The 25,402-nt window shown below is 36.8% G+C and overlaps 1 protein-coding gene across 2 annotated transcripts in view; it reads left to right on the top strand.

Moving 5' to 3' along the window:
* The window catches only part of LOC138189419 (beta-1,4-glucuronyltransferase 1), a 34,883-nt gene extending 10,518 nt beyond the window's left edge, over positions 1-24,365 (top strand). Inside the window, exons 1-4 of one of the 2 annotated variants that reach the window (XM_069131485.1) lie at positions 4,543-4,713; positions 6,625-7,604; positions 7,935-8,115; positions 22,403-24,365. In XM_069131485.1, the coding sequence (XP_068987586.1) occupies positions 6,685-7,604; positions 7,935-8,115; positions 22,403-22,609 (1,308 nt within the window). In that variant the 5' untranslated portion in view covers positions 4,543-4,713; positions 6,625-6,684 and the 3' untranslated portion in view covers positions 22,610-24,365. Of the gene's footprint in view, positions 1-4,542; positions 4,714-6,624; positions 7,605-7,934; positions 8,116-22,402 lie in introns of those variants that run through there. The other variant, XM_069131478.1, reaches the window with a different exon arrangement.
* Positions 24,366-25,402: the final 1,037 nt, after the last annotated feature.

The following is a 25,402-nucleotide window of genomic DNA, read 5'->3' as shown; positions in this document are numbered from 1 at the left end:
TCTTTCCCTTTCGTTGTCGCTCTTCTATAGGTACTTATGCGCTCTTGTTGCGAATGCGATTCTCCCTCTCTCGTTCTCTTCTGTCTTAACGAGTAAATCGAAAACGTGGAGCAAAAACTCGATGTGTTTTCCATTTAGCGCCTTTGAGCACGGTTTTCAAGGGGTAACCGAACTCCCTGTGAATGTGGTTCCCATTAACGGAATCATCCTCCTTTGCGCTGCCGTCTATCATCGCGATACGCGTTAGATTTTCTGGTTCGGGCCAAATTTAACTTCTATTTGCCGTGAAATATATGGTGAATGAAGTACATGAGAGAGGTGCTTTGAGTTTTCGGACTGGTTCGATACCGCAATGGAAAATTAAGGGAAATTTGTAGCGGTCGGTATTACTTTCTTTTTTTTCTAATCCTTCGTTATTGTTGGTTAGTTAATTCAATTTTTGGTTCTGCGAAACGATTTCAATTGTACGAAACCACTGTTTGCTTCGTATACGGTTGGAGTTACTTTACAATCGAGTAGAATTCTATTTACAACTCAGAATTTTTTTAGGAAATATCATACGTATGTGCAACGTACGGAATTGGAATTGCGAGTCAATGTTATTTGTAGATGTTTAATTCTGCTAATCTTTTCTTCGATTATGCTCTGTCAATTAATTCATATAAAAACTTGTAAACATATAAAATTTCATCTTCAATATCTTACTTTGTTTTTGAAAGTTACATATTACTTTACTTCGTCGTGTATGGATATAATTCAAATATTTCCATTTTACAAAATTCGAGAATTTCGAAAATCCCAGTTAATTAATTTTTCCGTAGCATATAAAACGTTTTTTTTAGAAATGAAATACACGTACAAATTGAATCAAATTTCATAATACTAATGGAAAGAATTCTGTAATATATTCGTATTTCCTGTATCGTATACGAGATTCAATTTGTTACTTTTTTGACGACACAAACGACCAACGTACGGTATCGTTCTATCGTGTAGCAAAAGTTTAGTTCGATAATGCGCGACACCGCGCTTTGGCGTCGTTGCATGTATTTCCTGTATCGTTGATTACACGGTGAAATTGCGATTACAGGAAGGATAGAGTTCCACACGAAAACATACGGCAGGTACAGGTATAGTGAATCGTGCTTTCAAGCTTTCGTCCTGCATCGTACATTCAGCGCCGGTAAAGCCTGCACTGTGGTTCGTGTGTGACCTAACGAAAGCCCAAGTACACAATTTGATAATGGGTTAGCTGTGTAACGTGCACACATTTGCCAGCCGTGTTACACGCGGTGCTCAGGGCACACTGAATCAGTAATAACAACGTGTTTGCATAATCAATCATGCCCTTTCTCCTATTTCTTCCTCGCTTCGTCTTGTTACGGTGTCATGTTTTGAAATGTGCATGACTAAAGATAGATCATATTATCCTTCTGGAATTTGTTTTCGCGCGAGAATAATGAAATAAACAAATTTTCGATATTATTTAATTACCGACTAAGACTAATAAGTATTAATAAATATTCGCGATCTGTCTTTTTTATTGGGACAAACACGTGACTCGTCTTGCGTCTTGTTTTTTTTCTTCAATTTATACAAATATACGAATACTAGATATATAATTTCCACTTCTTTCCAGCCTCTGTATAGCTTTTAAAAATATCGTTCGTTATAACATTAAAAGCTTGAAGGATATTAAGATATTGCAAATATTAGAATACTATCGGTCTTAATTATTATACCTTTATATCTTTAGATCTAGCAAATTCTTTTCATTTTGTAGTTATTTCGTATTAAAATATTCTTTCCATAAAGGGACATCGAAATCAAAAAATCAATAAAAATGTTTTATCGTATCCCTATAGGTGTATATATATATATATCTATTGTATATAAATATATATGGTTTTTAGATGTAATAAATAAAAATCCAATGTTAATAAAAAGATTCATAACAAATTTTAATTAATAGTGATCTCACATGGAATTTATCGGCAAGTTGGTATGACCAAATTTCCACGTGTAATATTTCCGCGCATCTCCATAAATATTGATTATTCGATAGTGTTGTATTTTTTTTTAAAAACCGTGTGGCTTCATTCAACGTGCACGCTCACATACGTATATGATATATATGTGTATAACGAGCAACTCTCGTCGAGCCGTTCGTCACGTCATAATAGTATGCAAACGAATATCCCGTAAATAGTATGCAAATAAATACCGTAAACTAAATATAAAGACGTCTGTTTTTCTTTCTTCTTTCTATTTTCCACTGGCAGCCTTTTTTTTCACGTCGCGTCAAAATAAGTTAATAAGTCTGCGTAAACACGATGGGAACGCCTCTCAAGGTTTAGGTAGTACGAGGGACGGCAGAAATTTTCTCACGTTTTACAGTGCAGCGCACAGTTGTACGGCAGGTTAGTTTCGGCCTGTAAAAATCTCGGCTGTAGCGGACGCAACCGAGTTTTCCACTTTTCTCTCCTTAGGATCGCGTACAAGTAGGCAGAACTGCGACTGCTTGCAGTGTTAAGGTAATGTCACCATTCCTGTGGCCACTGTACATACTACGTACATATATAGACACATACGGATATATAGTACCGTGTTAAAGTCTTGGGCCATGTTGGATAATGATCTTGGTAAGTAATTGTATTGTTAGGGAATATTTCCATATCGAGTTACACGGAAACGAACTTTTAAATATTCCATTCGCGACATTAAATCGATGCATATGAAACGTTCTTTCAAATAAAGCTTGTGCTACACGTAGGTACATATGTAGCTTCTTTGAACGTTACGTTTAACGAATATTGAATCTAGAAATTTTTCAAGTAAAGTTGATATAGTTTCTTCGTTTGCAGCTTCATTTAAAATAATTTGTGAATCAAAAAATAGCGTGAGTGAAATGCTACATTTATGTTCTTCACAGGCTTATATAAGAAAATTATATTAACATTCTGGTTATTTATGACGGCAGATATCTTTTCTAACGTTGAATACATGTTATTTATAGCAAATTTCTTCTTCATCGATATGCCTGGTATACAATGTAGTTAACAGGACAAAACTTAGTAAGCCTGTCGAATTCAAACCTGGCAGAATCGTTCTGCTCGTCGAAGAGAGAATTGGCTAGATAATTGCAGCATTTTGATTGCACACGTAAAGGTTAAATCATAAGAAGAAGTCGATGAAAACACAAAAAGGCAAAGTCACGAAAACACTTCAAATTTTAATATAAAAATTGCCTGAGGGAAGTGAAGGTTTTATCATAAAAAGCTACTTTTCTGTACGCTCAAAGTGTCTCGTGTGTCCATATATTGCTTAAGGATTAAGGCCTTGCGAGCGCCGTGATCTACACTTTTTTCAGCAAATGCGTATATCGTTCCAGCAACGGTAAAAAAAGCTGTTGAGTTAGCATCTGTTACTAACCAGCACGTTTGACGCGAGCTTGCGATAGTCAGCGAGAGGCGCGAAAGACCGAAGCATGCGACAAGGATAAAGATAGTAAATGATTGAAAATTATCGTCGTTTTTACGACGATATCTTTGAGTTATATATAGATGAGATAAATATCTACATTCATTTGCCACTTTATTCAGTTATATATTTCATAATTGCATTTATTTATCTCAAGTACAGTCGACAGATATAAAAGAAGGCACTAAAAGTTTCTATTTTCAATTTATATTCATATTTAAAGAAATAAATTTACTCATGACCAGTTATAATTCAATTAATAAAGCAATTGGAAAAGTTGCTTATTTTTGCAGTTTATTTTAGTATATATTAAATTAATAGACTGTTTAGTTTCTCAATACGAGAAACTAGGGAAAGAACCTGTTGACTAACTGAATAGTTCAGTTAATTAAAACTGCGTTTGTTTAGCGCGCCAGAATTTTGTTTAAACGGATTCTTTTCTTTATAATTACAAAGACAGTTGTCTATACAGTTTTTATAATCTGTAAAATTAAAAGGTGTTATTTTAGAAAACCTATTGTAGAAAACTTCAGTTAAGAATCTCAATTTGTTAGCCGTCAAAATGTGTAATTGTCACATCAAAATTCCATGCGTATAGTGTACATATACTTCTAAAGTATACAATAAATTACATGGAAGATAATCAGAACTGAACAAAGGATTGTTTTATTAAACTACACGGGCAGTTGTTATTATATTCTGGACAACGAATGGCTCATAAAAGGAAAACAATTGCCAGATCCAGGGATGATGAGTTTGGTAAATACAGCACGATCCTCGAATGGGTCGTGTGGAAGGCAACGTGTTAATACAGACACAGCGCGTAAAGATTGTCAGTAAATGGAATCATATATTGCACGTGCGATCGCCAGTACAAAAGTTATACGCGATGCTTTACACCTAACCCAATGAAGATAGCATCGTTGGACATGGCGATTATCTCGCTCGAGGTGCAAACTATTTTGTTCATTAAATACTTGGCCTGTTCTGACGTCATGGCTTATATATGAGCGCGATTTTAACGGGCCCTGGGAAGTCGTAGTACGATCCATTATCGTTCTAGCCACCGTTCTGTTTCCAAGCAAAATTTCACTGGATTCCTCCGGGAGTTCTGCCGTGCATTTTGGTGGCTGCTCCACGATACCTACAATCTGTTTCTTCCGATTAGCAACGTAATTGCGCTATTATTAGGAATGTTGCGGTCCATCTGTACGACTCCAACATATTTCTAAGGTATTTACGCGGTTGCAAACTCTTTCTAGGAAATTATCGGATGCGTGTACATTGTACATACTTACATATGCTATGTATATGTGTGTCTGTTCCCGGAATATTCTTCCAGAGTGAAGTAATTTCGTTGTTAGCGGACCGATTTAACGTCAGAGTATCGTTGGAAGAGCATTTAACGATGTTATAAATGTGTATAATTAAAATGAAGATAAAATTTTCATTTATCAATTAGCGGAAAGATATTGTATTTTCGTATTGTGAAGTGTAATATAGCGGGACTTTAGTTTCTTGTATAGAGAAGGTAAAGTAAATGAATTGTAAAATGAAACGAAAATATAACGTTAGGGGGAATGGTAATAATAACATGAAGAAATTTGTTAAAAATTTAGTTTGTTTCCAATAGTACGTTCTTATCTTTTTTTAAACAGATCGGATCGAGTGGTGTTCATAAAATTTGCGCAAAGTAATTGTTTAAATTGCTTTTTATTTTATGCACGGTAGCAGAAATAGAATCCTTTGAGACGAGGAATGTTTAATGAAGTCTTATCATGGAAAAGAAAGATACTATTTGCGTAGTAGAACTTCATTAAACCTTGCAATCCCTGTAGGTTACGTAGGTACGTTCTGTTTTATTGTTTTTTTTCCTCTGAAACACGATTTTATAAAAGTCATTCCACATTTCATCAGTCATCTTTTCAGACACGATATTTTTATTGCTACGAGCGCTTAAATTTAAAGTTAAATATATTTAATGAAGCAAATTAATATAAATATATTTCACATATTCCGTACGTTTTACGTTCTTTCAATTAGATCGTATTTACTATTTATCTATCTCTTATTCATCGAATTTTTAATAATTTATATATATATATATGCATTTAATCATGCGGATTGTTATTAATTATGAGGGTGTTAATAGATATATCTGATTATAATTAGTTATATATCATGCAGCATATATATATCTAACATATATCATATTTGTTAAGAGTACAAAATTGTTATTAAAAATTAGAACTGGGGGAAGAGAAGTTTGATAATTGCAAGGAAGATAAAATACAGTGACGTTGAGTTATATTTTAACATCTCCCAGTTCACGAATGTTTGATATTTTATTCTTGCGTTTCTGCTGGTAGTAACAAGAAACCGACAACGTGGTAATTAGGACGATAAAACAGGCAAGCTGACTCTGTTTTAGACAGACCCAATATACCGTTGCCAAAGACTTCGTTCCTTATCGTAAAACTTGTTTATTCAGTGTTTTGCAGTGAAATAGCTGTGGCACGATTTTTGCTTGGGAACTCTGGTGAACAAACTTCGAAAGTCATAATCGCGGCTCATATTTCGCTCGACCTTTAAGTTTCGTATGATATAAACGATACACTTTCTTTATTTTCTCTTTACACTTGTTATTGCGAAGAATATGCGTATTTTCGTCCTCTTGTCGCATATCAATATACTTTTAACTTGTTTCAATACTGCAATAATACAATATTTTATACGTAAAAGCTTGCAATAAAAAGTGTTTAATCAAGAAAATCGTTTTTACTACGACACTTACATACTAAGTGATTAGGTTCAAGTACATGTATTGAATTTCGTATCGTTTGATAGTTTGCCCGTGTGACTATAGAAATTTTATAGTAAGAAAGCGAGATGTAGATCCTGAAAAAAAAGAAACGTTTCATCGGAAAATGAGAATACGTCTAGATACTTTTTGTAGCCACTGTACCTTACTTGAGCAACATAGAAAATAACATTTCGATAAAAGATCTATTCGTCCGTGAACCAATAGTTTGCAGGGAACGGGATCGCGTTAATTGCTTCATTTTCGCATATTCTTTGATCACCATTACGTCAAGGTAATCGACGGTTTATTAAACTAGCGAACTTTCTGACTTTCATATGCAGTTGGGATGTCGACCATGGAACCTCAGTCTGACCAGCGTGGTTGTCCTGGCTCTCTCAAATATGCTATTGACTTTCCTGTTGCTGCAGTCGGAAACCTGTATCCCGGACGAAGTACCCAGGGATTTGGAATCAAACGCTGTAAGCGAATGGAACCTCGCTACCTTAATCAAAGAGCAGCAGGAGCAACAGCAGTCGGACTGCGTTACACAAGATTACCAACCGTTGCCAGCTGACGCGAATGGTTTAAAATTGAACATAAAGCTCGGCAGATGGGACGCTCGTAGAATGTTTCGAACGTTCGACCACGTTCTCGTTGGATCTAGTTTCGTCGAGTTATCACAGGCGTATCGTGTTTGCCTGGCCACACAGAGCTCGGTCGAGAAGCTGCATTCGGTCGTTCAGGCGGCTCATCATTGGACCGGGCCGATGTCGGTGGCTTTGTACGCAGCTGGTGACGAAGAGTTCGAGGTTCTTCAGAAGTACCTGATTTACCTTAGGAAGTGTTACGAACCGATACGGGAAAGAGTCGCTTTTTCCTTGGCTGTGCCAAGGGTTAGACCGCCGAAGAGGCAGCCACGAGAATTCGAGCTGCCAGAGGTGGTAGATTGTGCCAAACCAGAGGGAACACTGAACGAGTTGATGAACGGGATTTCCAACGAGCAGACAAACTGGCGGATACGAAACGTCTATCCCCAGAACCACATGAGGAACTTGGCGAGGAAAAATTGCCAGTCAGATTACGTGTTCTTGACGGACGTAGATATCGTGCCGAGCTTTAATTTGACCGGCGCTCTGGACGAATTTCTGAGGACTGATACCTGTGATAAGTGCGCCTACGTGATACCGACGTACGAGCTGGACTCGCGCGTCAGATTTCCACAAAACAAGACGGAATTGGTTAGGCTAGCGAGAAAGGGACTGGCCAGACCTTTCCATCAGAAGGTCTTCATCCACAATCAGTTTGCCACCAATTTTACCAGGTCAGTACTTTTTAATCATTTGTCTTTTCAGTCTTTCAATCGTTTGCAATTTTATCCATTAATTTTTTCTACTCTTCAAAAGTTTGCAAAGTTCGAAGAAAGTATAAAGGAATTGTTATCGGTATGCGTACTTTTTTCTTTCAAATTTTATGCAAAAGATATTTTTCAAACGTTGAAAGTTTTCGCGGGATCGGACAGAGATACGAAAAGGACTATATATCGCTGTTAATCTTGCTAATATTTTTATTAGTTTTTACGTCTTTTGTTACTCTCTTCCTAAATAATGAATAATTTTATATATTTATAACGTGCATACTCTTGTTCGTTTAGGTGGATACTAGATACATCTGTGAATCATAAAAACTTCGGCAACGTAAAAACTGGCAAGGTGTACATCAGTCACGATGTGACGAACTTCGAATTCCTTTACGAACCATTTTACGTGGCAAAGGATATTGTCCCGGCTCATGACGAGAGGTTTATGGGTTACGGATATACAAGAAACACTCAGGTATGTATTCCTCATGCTGCTCTTATTCTATTTTATGTATTTTTCTTTAGTCGATGGCGTCATACTAGCGTAACGAATTATTAAGACAATATTATTATTATTAAGAATTATTAAGAAAATAGAATTAATATAAAATAGAATATAGAATATAAATAGAATTTCGTTTGACGGTTCTAATTCTTTTGCGATCAAATTTGTTTTTGGCCTGAGAGAAAAATTATTTGCTCGTTACTTCATAAGAGCAGAAGTCTATTTCTCCGAACAGTGTTTGGATAGCGTTTGGATAATGTTGCAAGCAAAGCATAACACATTAAGACTCGAAACTAGTTTTTATCAACGATAAATACATTGCTCCTTTAATTAATCAACAACTTGCTAAAGTATAACGTTATTGTATATAGCAGAATGTTATTAATATTATGCGTATATGTAGCATAAAAGAACTAAAATAAAAGCGTATAATCACATCTGCGATTTTACTTTTTCGATGTCAAGGAAATTCGAAAAAGTATAAATTATAAAAAATAAAAAGTATAAAAGTATAAAACGTGATGAAATGATAATATAATATAAATTTATATTCGCACAACCGTCGTCATAGAGAGAATGACGATTAACGAGAATCGGAGGAATATCGGGAGGAAACTGATCGAGTACACGAGAGGCACACGCGATAGTTCGGGAGTATGAGCAACTCCCACGCGCCAAGGATATTAATCGAATTACATATTATCGTTGTAGGCGTTATCGCGCTATGGAGGCCCATTTTACAGTACAAGCATTATTCAATTTAAACTTGATACGTTTCCCGCCGAACGCTCGTATATCGAGCACGGACGTTGCTTACGTTTTAGTGTCCGGAAACGAGCTAATTCGCGTTCCAAACAGCACTTTCGTTGTTCGTTGATGTTTTAGAACGAGCATCGAGTAATTTGTTAAACTTAGGTTGACTGGAGACTCTTCCAATCTCCTCGAATAGTTTAGAAACGTGACTTTGATTGGATTCTAAACGACACGCTATCCTACTTATTATTTATAACATTCAGATACTAATTTATTAGTTTCGAGAATAATAAGTTTCGTAGCATTGAGTGGTACTTTCATATGGCTACAAAAATTTGGTACTATGATAGTGAAAAGTAGAATCTGATGGGAAAACGCTTCATTCGAAAGTTAGAGAATAGGCCATTTTTGTTATTGATAAATTTCATGTTTAACCATTTTTAATCTGTATATAATGGTTTGTTTATTATTGGGGTGAGATTTACTACGCACGATTGAGCTGTATATTAAAATATCATTGGTATGCTTTTTTCTGAAAACATCGGTATATTATATCAAAATGGAAAAGTACCGTACCTCTCCGTATTGTACCGGTTTCATACACACACACATACACACTCACACGTACGCACAGTGCTGCTAGAGACTATGAATGACACGTTGTACGTGTTCTACGTTACGCTCAATGCATCGTAAAAAAAAAAAAATTCGAGACTCGAACAAATCTTCTATATCTCTTGTTCCTCGTACGGCAGTAGAATAAGGTCGCATAGGGCAGACGGCGTAGCAGTAGTATCTCGACCGATAAATCTTCCACTTTCTAGCACCATTACTCCACACTGATTTCCACGCGATTTCCCTTCTACAATAATTTTACACCAAATTCTAAATAAAAAATGTCTTTAAATTATTTTTCTGTCGTAAGCTTCCTTTTATAACATCCTTGCCTTTACCTTTAAGACGCGTAGGTATTCTCGTAACGCGATATCATCACCGATCAACAGTGATAAACTAAACCGCAAAACCTAACGATACAAGAGAAGGCGTGAAAATGCATGTAGACACGCGTGATGCGTCGTACCAATGGGATAAAGTATCGAAGTTTTTCCAACGACGTCGACGTTCACGGAATGGTGCCGTTCGGGCTTGCCTCGGTGGAAATAACGAAATTCCATCGCGCGGCGAAAATCCGGACAGCGACCGTAGTTCGCCGTATTCGTAAAAGCAAGTATGCCGCAGCGACGGCAATAAAACGGGTATAAATCTACATGGCTACGTAACGTGGTAACACCGGCGCGAAACAGGCGTACACAGGCGCGAATGTAAGCTGGTGTACGGTTGCAAGCGTAACACGCTCTTCGTGCCGAGAACTACGTGCCCCGTACATTGGTATTCGCGTCTTCTCTGCGGTTCGTTCGCACAACATCCACTCCCCACGGAGGAATGAGAATGGATATCGTTCGCTTTTCCTACCCTCTTGTATTTCGTTGTACTTGAACCCACAGCTGCCCGCCTGTTCGTCTCTCACCTTCGTGATCCGATACAATCCTGTAGCGCTATTTTTTCGCCGAGCAACCAGTTTTCCTCGACCTTCGTGCTCCTTGGTTTGGCCCGTTTTGTCCTTTTCCCTCCTGCCTGTTTTGCCGCACCTATCCTGTCCCCATCCGTCGCCAAACGCATCGCCCACCAACTTTTTTCACCTTTTTGTTCGGCACGCACGTTGTTTCGCCGCCTCCGACCAGAGCAACACGTTTCCGGCGCTTCGCGTACGAACGCCGAGATAAAATCGAATCGGGTCGGTGAACGAGACTCGTTGTATGTTCGGTTAGACAATTAGGTGGCTCGTGAATACGATCGATGGCAGTCTTTTAATAGAGTCGTTTAATAGAAATCGTTTCAATGAATGAATGAAGTAACGTTTTTGTTTATTCCGGTTCAATGGTATACCGGTTCAACAATATGTACAAATTAAACAAATATTTGATCAAATATTTCACATTAAATGATACTTTAAGTCGTCAAAGGCTAACGTTGCACTAACACATTTCAAGACCACAGGCGAGAAATATGATATGTCACATTTTTTATTCTTCATATGGGAGCGATTAAATATCCAATACTTTGTCAACCAATCGCACATGAATTAAATTGTCTTTTTATTACATTTGGTTATGAAGTTCTCTTGAAAAATATTTACATCAAAAATATTACAATCTCAGCTTTCTCGAAATATATCGATTTCACAAGTATTAATTATCACATTTTCCATATTAGATATTCACAAAACTTCGTGAATTTGTCATCTACCGCTAGAAGCTCGTATCTTCGAACCGAACAGCTCGTTCTGTTTCTTCTGAATTACGTGATTTTCAAGCACATTCTTTTAACTATCAAATAACACGGAGACGAAGAAATCTTCAATTTTTGTATTGCATTTGCCAATCTTTGATCTCGCAAATTTACACAACAAACAAAGATTGCGTTCTGAATTATGCATCGAGTTTTCAATCGGTATTTTTCACTCAAAGTCTGTGTTATCGATTCATCTTTATGAAAAATGAAAATCCAACAACGGAACATTTTACTCGCGACTCTTGTCCCAACAATACGATCGAATGCACACGCGAAGGAACAGCTCGTGAGCTATGCTTTTCAAAATATTGCACTCTCGCAACAAACGTCTCGTCGTCTCAATGAATTTCGAAGCGACTCGTTTCAATATTGATCTTTCGACGTTCATTTCGAAGATTGACTTTCGATCGGCTATGAAATTGATTGGACAGCGTGGAATTCCATAGCTGTGAGTGGCGAGACACGCGAGCGTGTCCATGGTACGGTCAGGCCGCGTGCAGGTAGCGCGATTCGAAGGAAAGGAAGATGCTGGTCGGCCTCGTTTGGTTCGCTCGTGCTCGTCGATTGAGCGATTACGTTGGCGCGAGTCCTCAATCAGGAAGCAGTTCGGCTTCAATGGCACGATTCGACGATTCGAGTTCATTGAAAATGAACGAAGCACGAAGTTATTTCCACGGGTCGAGGGAATCCTTCCCTTTCTCTCTCTCTCTCTCTCTCGTCTTTCCTCTCTTTTTTTTCCTTCTTTTCGTAGGTGTCTGGCGAATGAAATTTCGTCAAAAAAATTAACTATTAAAACCATATTAAAAGTTAACCGGGTTGATTCGTTGTTTCTAAACCCGAGGCGAGGCATTTTGTTCTTATGCATCCATTTCTCCACGATATCCCTTTCCTCTCTTTCCTGTTTCCTGCTTATTAGTCGGATAAAATTGTCAGTTGAATGCCGGCTGCTATCGATATGTTGTAATTAACTCGATTCCGATAAAGACGTTACTGTCGACGATGAACCGTGCACGAGTATCTTCAGATACATCGATACAGATGGTCTAAGTATTTTCGAGCGAAGAACAGACGCGAATGAGAAAGATGCTCGTGAAAATTGAAGTTTAATGAAAGTTCTCGATGGAAATCGAATGTTCGATACTAATTATCAGAGTCCGACGTATTTAACGAAAGATTTATCGTGTTTGATAATTATAGATTGACTATAATAGTAATCGTACGCAATGGTTCTCGTTATTAGCAAGTTTTATTAGGGGAAAAAATTGATTTCAATACGCTCCTTTCGTGTATGAATAACGCGCGTATATTATATATAATAGAAGCTAACTCTGATGGATATTCGATTATTGTCGTTCAGTGAACGTACTAGATGCTTTAACCATCGTGTTCGATAGATCTGAATGCTTCTGTTTGCAATTAGTTTCGTCACGAAAAATAGCTTGTTGTTATCGTGATCGTCATCGTACGATGTTTATTAACTTCGATATAAATCATTGTTGATAAATAATAATTGCTTCCATCCTGAACGTATTTGTCACTGCCGTATTTCCTACGTATCACCCAGTGCGAGATCTGCTCTAATTATACACGGCCGTGATAATGACAGTAATGAATTCATGTATCGAAGAGTTTATCACAACGACCGTTTCGTGTATTTTATTATATTTAATCATTTCGATATACAATGTCGTTTGTAAGTGTCCAGACACTTTACTCGATTTGTAACAACGGTGTCTTAATTTGATCAAAATGTAAAAATCAACAATGAATTGATCATTGGCAATTTGCCATTTCCTACGGTCGCGGCAACAGCATATCAGTTTAGAAGAATTTTTTGAATATAATGCAACATCTACTAATTAAAGAACCGGAAGATAAAAAGCTTGTCGAGTAATAAAATACTTGCGCAAAGATTCGGTGTACGTTCTTAATGAACACAACGGAACTTCAATTATATTTCTCCGTCAAATTCTTCCATCACATTCATCCAAATTAATTATACATTCACGTCGAACCATAATGGATCAATTTATCCTCTTTTCCAATTATTCGATTCCATCAAGAATAGTCGCTTATATCTCCTTAACAGAGTTTACCGACAGAAATCCCCGCATTAAAATCACACGCAGAGATCTAAGCCCATCCATCGCGTCGAACCGGACGAAATGCAGGGGTTTCGCAGTCCGCTCTTCTGCCTGTGGTGGTTTTATTCATCGGCACACCTTCCGCCTGCAGGTTCGTTGATGTCGGTGGGAAATGTAAGATAAGTGTAGACACGTTACAGGGAGCCGCCTTATTCGCCAGGATTTATACCGACGTGCGATCGCATAAAACTCAATTACCAGATTTACTCGCCGGTTTCACTCGCCAGTTTCACTCGCCGGTTTTAGTCGCGTAGCTTCCACCCTCGCCGTTCTGCTACCCCGTTGAAAAATTATGCGTCGCTGTTTACCAAACTTCCCAGGTCCTACGAATGCATCGTCACGCGTGGCCCTAATGCGTGGCCTCCGTACGAACGCATTCATACGGGAAACTCTGACGAGCGAGGGTCGCGCCATTTCGAAAAAAAAGAAAAAAATACATTTTCTGCTTCAACTTGAGTACATGGTCGTAGATCAACCAAATGGAGCTTTGCTACGGTTAAACGCAAGTTTTTCAGGCACATGTTACAAATTTCTAGCTTGGATTTGAATTATTACGTGGACTTGCGTGGTTTATGAGATGAGATGAGGTTTCTGTGAGGTCGGATTATGGGATATTTTTTTGGTATACGGTATAGAAGATGGGGGATATTGAACTTTACGTCTGATTGAAAGTAAACGATACTTAGATTTTTTGGAGTAGTACGGCCGACATGTTGCTACGTATTTCTTCTTTTTATCACATCAAAGATCCGTTTTCAAAGCTCGCAACGTGAAACGATCATACGTTATCGTGGATATCGTTATTTTTATCTTCGTTTAAACGAACTTGTAAACCGACAGAAACATAATCCTCTAAACGCGGATAATGTCTTTATCCCCTCGTTAAATTTAGTCACCCGAATTCTAGGAACACAGGAATCGAATAAAGTGTGTCGAGTGGTAGCGTGGCATGTCATGATCGTAATGGACCGCGGTGGAAATGGTGGTCTCCGTCGATGCTGAACCGTGAAATTAACCCAAACACATTTCCCCAAGGCACACGCAATGTAAAACAACCCACGTTCGATCCTATTTTCTTTATATTTCATCTGCGACAGACACGAGTGCTATAAAATTGCGATTTCCTGTCAACGACTATCGATCAACCCATAAACCTAAGATTGTTTCTTTGAAGATCGTTATCTTAGAAAGTCTTGTTTTTAATTTTCTTTTTTATAAAATCTGATTTTTATATTATCTTCTAAAGCAGGGCACCGTTGACGATAGATATAGATTGTCGATAATCGATCGTTTTAAATGATAGATATTTCGAGGCTTAAATTTAAAGCACGTTGATTTAATGGTTTTGATATAAAATTGGTGGAAGTAGTCGTAAAACATTTCAATTAATACTCTAAGGTTGCGATTTCTTAAAAGTAAAAGTCTGTTGCTTTCTCTGTACTTTTATATTTATACTTTATGGTTCTTTGAAGATTGAATTCCAAGCTTGGCCAAGAGGAGTCGCATGTTATAAATCTGTTGAACTTTAGCAGCACTGCTTTCGTTCTTCGACGATTTAGAATATAAACTACGGCGTGTTTCATGACTACTAAATCACTCAAAGATTTTCGATTCTTATATGTTGTGGTTAATACGATAAGGAACCAAGTAAATTTTTCCATTGAGACAACGATCTACAGTGAGATCCGTCATAACGTACCGCGCGCGTACCGAGCGAAAATTCAAAGTCGATTTTCTCGAAAACAAAGCCTCGAACGAAAAATTTTTATTCTATATTTTCGACTTCTTTTTTCACGTAGAATCACCCCCTTTCCGCTTGTACCACGAGTTACCAACCACCCTATATACTCAGAGGTAGGATCACAATAGTTATTATATTATTGAATGGATAAATCTATCACACCGTTCTGAGCCAAAAAAAACCTTTATTGCACGCTCTTACAAAAACTAGGGATGAAAACAAAAAAGAATCTTAAGCCTATCGATTGTAACTAGGACTATCTTCTAGTTACTATTTCTTATAACTAACGCATCTGCATGTGGATGGCGAGCGCGAACTCACGTTGTCATTTTCAACATGAGATTTATAGATATTGAGAAATAATTTATTATGTTTTTCTCCAGAAAGAGGAAGACTATATCCCTGGATATAAGAGAGGCGGAAGTTTATTCTAGTTTCATAGCTATAGAATCAGCATAACAAAATATTTTATTATTCAAATATTGAACTCGGCATACGATAAAAGCAAATTTGTTTAAGGGTAGCTTAGTATTACGTGGCTCCACTTTCAAATAAGTTCATCTACTCGATTTTCCATCGATCTAATGAGATTTTGACGCGTTGTTTCTACATTCCCGTACAAAAGTCTCAGAGCATCTTCTATTTTTTCTATTTTTTGTATATTTGGCGTAGATTATGAATTTTAAATTGTACGCTTTTTTTATTAGAAGTATCGATACATTAATAGCCTAAATCTCCTTTATCGTATAAAGCATTAAGTTAATTGATTGTTTATAACACAATCCATCGATAGTCTTCTTTAACGTTATAACAATTACAGTAAATGTCCTGAAACTTTAAAGCTGGAATATCGGGTCTGTGTTAAGAAGTGCAATTTTTAGTTTCGTAGCTATGAGATGCAGTGTATACTGAAACTAGATACACAGATTTTTAACTATAATAAAAAAAATATAATAGAAAGATCATAGCTTTCATTTTCATTTCCTTTTTCTTTCATTTTTCCTTCTTCTAAAATATATTTCTTTTGCGCTTAACTACCTTCGTCATCAGCTGTAATTTCTTGAAAATTAGACGCATCGGCTGCACTTGCTCCGCAAATTCTTAATACTTGGGAGCAAAAGCGTAACAACGGGGAATTTCCTTCGTTTCGTCATCCGCATCCTTTCCCTTTAGACTAGAAATAATTTCGCCATGTTCCGCTTGATAATGTTACGCGCATCTTGTGCACACAGCCAACTAGTATACGCGCAAATACTTGTAAATAATCAGGATATTCGGTATTCCGTGAGCATGTGTGCTCGTGTGTGTGCGCGAAGGTTAATGATTAGTGCGAGAACACAAACCGCTTCGGCATTCTGTATTCCTCTTCGTAATGCAGAGATCCGGAGAGGAACAAGCAAAACCGAATGGAGTATGCCCTTAGTGGCCGTACGAAAGAACGATTACCAGTTACGGAAATTGTGTAAATTTACATTAATACAGTGGCTGAATATCGTTTGAATATACTGCCACATGAAGCACACGCGGCTGGAAGTATGTGTTGAATTCCTTGAATAATTCCGTTTGCTTTTCAAAAGTTTTAGTGGCTTGTTCTAACCGCAATTTCGAATATTCAAAGCTTTGTTGGTTACGTTACGTGAGCGGGTAGGAATGAATAATTTGTTTGTTTGTAGAAAGGAAGGAAAATTCTTTTGTGAATCGTGCGTGTTCGCAGTTAGGATATCGATAAATGTAAACATTTATCGTTTAAATAAAGATTCGAGATTCGTAGTAAATAAAAATTCATGAAATGATATATTTTTAACATTCTAAAAAATACCATGTTCGTATAATATTTTTATACTATTTTGGACATTTTAATTGGTCTGAAAATGAACGAACTTTATTCGCGAGCTTCATTTCCCCTTTTTATACAATTTTCATATCTCTACTTTGCCCTTCTTTCTTTTTCTTTCTATCAATAGAATATACACATAAATCATATTAAATGCGAAAATTTCTAATACGATTTAATTTGGCCTCGCAAATAATAGTTAACAGCATCATTTATTAGCCATCTATCGATAAATTATACTTTAATGTATCAATTCTGTACGATATTTGCTTTCTCCGGTTCGACCAATTATACTTTTGCATATATTGATCGTTTCGAAAGAAAGATCTGACGTGTCGTCAAATTATGAAACGATCGATATATAGATAATAATTGATTTGTTATTTTGCGTGTAATATTTGTGGGTTGGCGTTTTGCGTATGTCACTTTTTTTCTAAATGTTCCACACAAAAGAAGAGAATTGTGCTGTTCACTCGTTACTACTAGATTAACTCGAAACTTTCCTCGTCGTGTCATACGAGTGTGGAATTATTTCAGACTCTGGTGACGCGGAAATGGGATTCTTCGATCAAAGCAAAGTGTCCAGTCTCGGTAATTAGGAAGATACGTCAACTCGTTATGTTGTTTAATGCAATCTGTGTTCTCTTGAAACTCGGCACAAACAGGTGCCCCATGAGTAGCTTGTGTTGCAAGAGCCAGAAATGTTTTACACCGTGGCCGCAAGAATGTGTCCCGCGGGAATGCTGTAAAGGGAATTAATTCTCGTCCACTGACTAATTAAGACGAATAATCGTGTGTAATGCTCGTTATGTGGGTAATTCAGTTTTACTAATCAACGAAGCAAGTGCCTACACCAAGGTTGAGGTTCGGGCATAATTCACCTTGACCATTGTACGCCATTAATATTTCCAGTCTCATACTGTTCTTATGACCTCTAGTCATCAGACTTCCCTGATTAAAGTTCATAATGTACCTAGAAATTCTGCTGATAATTTACTAAATTTTGTTAAGCGAACACATCGTTTTAATGTAGGAATCAAATTTAGTTTAACCGTACGATTTGACTTAATTCTTTAAATTTAATTTTAGATAATTTATTGATTCATTGAAGGAAAACGGGGCTATCGAAGATCTAAGAAGAAGTTCACTCTTGAATTCCTTACCTCGCAAGTTTTACTTTTATCGAAACTTTCAAATATTTAACGTAACGGAAATATAATAACGAATAAATATATAATATCGATAAGCATTCCAGAATTTTCCAAGAATTTATATTTCGGATTTCCTGGAAGTTAAAGCAATAAAAAAAGTAGACTTCCTAAAATTATTTAATTGAATGATATTTAATCTAACTTTATTTAAGTTAATTAATTCTCATAGTTTATCTCATATCTCTCAATTGTTACCTGTATTCTATGATTATATTAACGTTTGGCCCATAAATCGTTATCAGTTATTCGTAGAAAAATTTGTTAGCATTTATGGATGCGTCGATGAAGTTACATTTGGTTGATTGGACGATGACGTTTCGCCGATGTCTCTCTGTTCTTACGATCAAAGTTGACGTGATTAATACAATTCTCATTTCGAAAACCATAGCACTATGTCATCCTGCCGCTGCGTACATATAATTATTCACTGGTTGTCTCCGAAACAGTGAACTGAAGATTAGACGCCGTCTATCAATTACTTTGGACGTCGTCAGAGGCGTTATTGGCGCGTTTCCGCTGTGCGGATCCTGCATTTCTCTACATTAATTACGACCATACCCACGTCGTGTGCGGTCTAATGAATCTCATTATATCATCCTTCTGGAGCCGTCTTCTTTTCATTATCTCCTTCGCGATTCGTTAAAATCTGTTTTGAAGAACTATTTGCATAGAACGATACTTTTCTTCGCCATGCATTATGCAACTTTCGAAATCTTTTGTAATTGTGAATTATTAATTTGTAACTTTTTAAAAATACTTTTTAAAAATACTGTTGAACAATGCAGTTTACAGTGTGATATGAGAAAAGTCTGTCGTCAATTGTTTTTTTGGACGAAACAGATTAGAACATGAAGATGTGAAACGATACCTTTTGTATCGTTAGTTTGAATATGATTACGACCTAGATTTTCAACTTATTGTTAGTTACAAGCTAAATTTAATGCTATGGAATCCAGATTATATCTGAACTGATCGTGATAATACTCTGTTCGAATAATCGAATAACTTTCTTTTTACCATTTAATGTAAACTATGTTATAAGTATTAATAAACACAACTAACGCGATGAATATACGTAATAAACACGCTCGTGACAGGTTTTTCAATTTCTATTCTTCATTCTCAACCGTTTTATACTTGCAGTATTATTTATAATTTGAACGCACTTTTAACCCTGTTACGTATGTTTACGATCACAATCATTTTCGAAACACATCTCTCTCTCTAAAAAAAAAAAAAAAAAAAAAAAAAAAATATCTCACCAATCTTGCTAGACAAAGAAGTTAATTACTTTAAGACCTATACCGATCGATAGATTCGCATATGTATGTTACATTTCGTTATTGAAAATTACTTTGTATATGTATTACAATAGCACAATTTCGTATTGCTCGGTACGTTTGTACAGCTATAACTTTCGTACAATTACGAATCAAACGTCGAAACAGCTACAATATCATTTCCGTCTTGATAATCACAACGTGTCTACCAGCTTTACGTGCAGCTGTCACGTATGACTCGCCATTGTTACGTATGATTATTCACGAAGACGCATCTATACTGGAGAAGAGAAATGCCGGATCCCGTCTGTTAGGTCTGTCTGACCTGTCTCAGTTGGCGGACCGGGGGCGAGATTGCCAGCCGTGTTCTCTTCCTCCTTACTATTCCTGTTGCTGTAATGTCGGAAACACCGTGTTTCCCGTGGGAATGTCACTGTTCGAGCGATATCTACGGCACATTTTCTCAAACTTTCGCCGTGATTTCCACGCCACAATGCAAAAAACTTACGAAACGCACTAAGCGGAAGAAACTATGGGGCAATATAATTTTAGCTTTAGCCAGCCATTGTGTAGCTACGTTTCCATAGTATTTCTCTTATGTATGGTGCATGCAGCAGGCGTAAAACTACTTTTTCAATTTCACGAAGAAGTTAAAAGCGCGCGAGAACACGAAGCGCAACGAATTGTTTCTGACAAATATCTTGCTAACGTTTATTTTACGTTCCAGTTTAAGAGCGCTGAATTTGTGGAACATTTAGATATTTGACGTGCTATTGAAACTGGTCATTTTATTATTTATATATTTTGGATATGCGGTCAGTTAGTGTAAGCAAGTATTTGTAAATCTATCTTCTATCAGCAGTGACGTATAAAGCATAACGATAATTAGATCAATGTTAATTACAATGAATATATGGACTAAGCATTTGGAACTCTTACAGTTTATAGGTAACTGATTTTTTAATACTTTACATCAACAAGAAGTTTTAAAGTTGTGGCTGCCTTCTGATCATAATCCATTCCTTCCTAATATCTCTCCATAATTCCTTATTTAAAACATGTTTTAACGAAACGATGTATGTAGTATCTGAATAGTCTAGAGTAAGGACAAGAAAGGATGTTCTATTTGAAGCGAAGTTTAGTTTTATTTTAACAAGCAATACCCAATGCAAAAACTGACTACGATATCTTCGTACGTCTTATTCTAACATTCGGCTCGCAACTTCTGTCTTCCCAGGTCAAAAGATGCTGACCCTCGACCCTCGCACCCTTCTCTCACTCCTTTATTCATTTCTCTTTGACGTCACCAAGGCATACACTCTTACTTAACTCTCTCTCTCTCTCTTTCTCTTTTCCCCAGCACTCTTACGATTCTTAGTTTATACTTTAAATTTACAACTTATACTATCCCGAGAAAACTCCAACTTAAATATATGATAGACCAAGCGTATACCCCTTTCTTTTTTTTTTTGATATTACATGTATTTATACTTTTGTGTCGTCTAAAATATTCGGCTTACCGTGAATCTAACCATCGACGGTTTGGATAACCCGATTGTCATGAACAGTCGTTGAGTAAACGAAAAACATAAATTCGAATTTCGGTACAGCAAACCGACCGAATTCGTTCTCCTTCGCATGCTTGCATACACGCTTCTATCGCATACGTTTTAATATATTTACGCGGAATATGTTTCTTCTACTTTATTTTAAAATATACGATCCTAAAATTGGATTTCGGATGCGCGTAACGAGATATTCCATGTAACAATTCCAAATGAGCCCTGTGGTCTTCACGTATCACTTACGTTGAGGTTGACTGACAGAAGAACGAGTGGATGAATTTGTAACAGAAAAATATATTGAAATAAATAAAGGTATAAGTATAAGTATAATGTATGCTGATCCGAATTCTCGCTCTTACAATACGATACGTGTTACAATACGATAGAAGCGATAGGGAGGACGTTCATATATTTATAGCAAAGAATATTACCAGAAAAGTTAACCTTGTAGCTCTAGCTAAAGACTACAAGAAACAGCAATAGAAATCTGCTTGTAGCTCCTTTGTTTCTAGACCTTGTAACCCAAAACATAATTTATATTCAATAATACATAGAATAATATGGACCTCTCCTTATTTAGAATATTGTTTTGTTTTACTAAATTCTATTCTCTTCGTAACAGCGGTCTCCAAGTCACGGATATACAAAAGTAAAGATGTAGAGTTTTTCTTGAAGTAATTACTTCAACAATTTACAAAGAATACAAATTTCGATATCGTACGTTCGCTACTTGTAAATAAAATTCTGTTTAAATTTACGACGCTGTACAAAGTTAAGGTACTTGGATACAAATCACGTTTGTATTCGGTATCATTCTATCCTTGATGTGCTTGTAAAATGTTGGAATATTTCTTTCAAAAGGACGCTTACGAAAATGTTTTATGACGGTGAGCCACAAAGATATTTGAAAACTTACAGCGACATTTTATGAATATATTACATGTGTTGTATGAAACGTTTAAAAAATTTGTTGGCATCAAGTACGCAAGAGTTACAAGATTTTCATTGAAAAAGATACATTCAACCGTCGGTTATCCATTGCTTTAATAAATCTCAATATTTAGAGGAGCTTTCTTTAGCATCTATTTGTTTGTTTAACGCGCTTGCTAAATACTAATTTTTTAAGTGTATAATAGCGCTAGTTAGTAGTGTATCTCACTAAAGCGTTAATGAAATTTCGCTACTAATCGAAATTTCACACGTACATTATATTCGTCAGATTTTTCTATGACAAGTCCTCAGACTCTGGAACTCGATAAGTTTCAGATCTGCAGGAAAAGTTCCTGAAACTTATTTTCCGAAGCTCTGTCAATATCAACGACGACGAAATATCACAAACTTGTTATCTTTAAAGAATGATTTCTCTTTTCTGACTAGGTGTACGAGATGTACGTGGCCGGATACCAATTCAAGGTTCTCTCTCCAGTATTCACGGGTCACTGGGGTCTACAGACAAGAAAGACCAGACCAGCTTGGCGCGAACGACAGAACAGTGCCAACAGGAAGCACTTCGAGACGTTTAAGAAGGAAGTTTTCGCCCGTTACATGCGCGATCCTTTGAAGATGATGAAGAACCCTCACTGACGAAAAGTTCGTCGAAGGTTTCGCTAATTTATTAGCGAGATCTTGATCGCCGTCCTTTTTATTCGTCGCGCGGGGCTCTCACTGAACCAATCGGGACAACCTTCAGCGTCTTTGTCTCAATGACGATGCTGGGCTCTAATTGCTCTACCTGACGCGGTGCCATAAGGTTTAAGTTTTTAAACGGACGAACAATTTCATCGACCGTGTCATCGAACGATTCAATTATGAACGTATCGATCGATTGCTCTATTTTTCACTGTAACCAAGACCAGATCGTTTTCTATATATTTTGTATCGTATCATGAACTTCGAACAATCAGTGAACTTGTATATCGAGATTTTAGTATTAAATACTGGAAGACGAACAGTTTGAAAAACGTCTGTTTGCGTTGCTGCGCGCAAACATCCGGTGGTGCACGTTTAATTCGAGGTCCTCTTGCATAATAATTCATTGACTAAGAATATTAATAAATTGACAAGTCACAAGTAGTAGATCATAGACTTGTGTTTGACAACTTTGCAATTTTACATCACGTAGAATAATCATACGGTGTGTAGTTTCTTAAATTTGTTTGTACAGTTGAATTTCTTACATTATGAAAATTGTTACCGCTACAAGAGAGAGTGTATTTGTTCTGGTAACTTGTGACTTGTAAAATTTCACTAATAACTAGTTCAATCGTGCAAAGCGAGCCGAGAAATTGATCCATCCATTGTGTAGCGAGTTTCATGGTCTTTTTAACCTTTCACGGGCCTTGAAAAATGAAGAGATTTGTCGTCTTGAAAATGATGCTTTTACTTAATGTGTCGTTATTCGATCGTTATTCAAAGCGACCTTATCAACTATCTCGAACCTTCCTGCTATCCCGGGGAATTTCGCGTGTTCCTTGTACGTTAAAGGATCGCTTTAATAGCCCTTCATATTCCGTTGTCATTATCGACAAAATAATCAATTACTGGGTGATCAGCCGTATCCGACGTTTCCTGCTTGCAAAGAGTTTGATGTTCCCGTATGATTCCAGTCCATTAAACTTCGCGTTTGTGAATTTTCAAGTTATATACCAGCCGTTGTAACGTCGAAAATGGAAAGTGGTCTACCTTCGCATCAATTTATTAAAATACGTATGATCTTTTCGTTTAAATTTCACGCTAACGACTTTTCTAAACCGTTAAAAATCTTCCTTTTCAGTTAAAACGACGGTTAACGAGGCAGGATTAATATCGATCTCGAACTTATCCGATTCTGTGTTCTTAATACTTCTATACAGAAATCGGAGCTAAACCACGAACAGTCTTTGCCTCTGCAACGTTTCAAGCTATCAAAGTTCGATATACGTATCGTTCACGCGATATTTCACACGTTGGACAGAAATACCCGCTTTGTATCATGCGCATATGGTTGTTGAAGTCATAGCCCGAAAGCTTTCGTTTTCGAATAGTATTTTCCTCGTTCCCGTTTGATATCTTCGCTGGTCATTCCGGTAATATCCGTCCCGGTAAATCGGTGACATATCACGTGTATATAGATCGTCTCAAGCTGGAGAGAAATTGAGACCCGTGCTGTCTTTCTGTCGGCTCGAAGGAGAAACATTGGTACAGTCCGGTGTACAGGTCATACGTCGAGATTGTATTTCGATCGTGTCGACAACTTCTAATCCTGCATATACAGCGGCTCACGAAAGTATTTGAATACTTATCATAAAAATTGCTATATACAGGGTGGTTGGTAACTGGTGGTACAAGCGGAAAGGGGGTGATTCTAAAAAGAAGTCGAAAATATAGAATACAAATTTTTTTTTTTTTTTAATTTTTTTAAAAATCTACAGTGAGATCCGTTATAACGAGACGTGATAAGTGCACGCGTACCGAGCGAAAATTCAAAGTCGATTTTCTCGAAAACAAAGCCTCGAACGAAACATTTTTATTCTATATTTTCGACTTCTTTTTTCGCGTAGAATCACCCCCTTTCCGCTTGTACCACCAGTTACCAATCACCCTGTATATTGTATGCATTATACAAAATATTTTACGATTGCATTAACGCTCTAACGAGAATCTGATAATGTACATAGAAATTGCAAAATATTTGTTACGTTAACACATATTTATAATAAAAGATGAGTAGTTACACCTTCAGTACGTGACAAGCGTTAAATACGATCCCAATAAATATCTTGATTTATTGAAATAGTAGATAATTGATGGTTTTCGATACTTTTGCGATCTCTGTGAAATACATACTTGCGTCAAACATCTTGCAGCTTCTGTGTAAATTTTCAGATTTCTTTCAAACTTTATCGATATGATCGTTGTAGTCGGGCTTCGTTACAGTGCTGACGAAATTTCAAAATATTTCGTATAACACACGTAATATATTGACGTAAAATCTTTCTACGAATACACTTTCCTGAGCCATTGTACATCGCACCGTATAAACGTCGTAGGTAAGGATAATAACGAAATGGTTTTGGGCCATGATCGATCGATTTTGCAACATACAATAGACTAGACTAAGACAATTGACACGATCGATGCTAGTCCAGGGCCTAAGGTGTTTGTCATAGATATACATCAGTGAGTTCCACGTAAACGAGCATCTGTTTGGGAACTTGTCGCGAAGAAGAATGCTATTTATTATTAAGATCAAAGTATTTTCACTTTATTCAAGACACGTAATATGATTGATATTAATTATGTTACTTAATGCTACATATCGATACAACAATGTCCATTTTCTATTCACGGAATCACTTTAGTAGCGAAAGCACTTAGCGAACCTTACCAATGGAACCA

Source organism: Bombus flavifrons, chromosome 2 (assembly GCF_040668555.2).
Source record: "Bombus flavifrons isolate JBK064 chromosome 2, iyBomFlav1_principal, whole genome shotgun sequence".
Taxonomy (NCBI): Eukaryota; Metazoa; Arthropoda; class Insecta; order Hymenoptera; family Apidae; genus Bombus; species Bombus flavifrons.
Note: the sequence above shows the minus strand (reverse complement) of the source record. Positions and strands in the feature narration are given on the sequence as shown.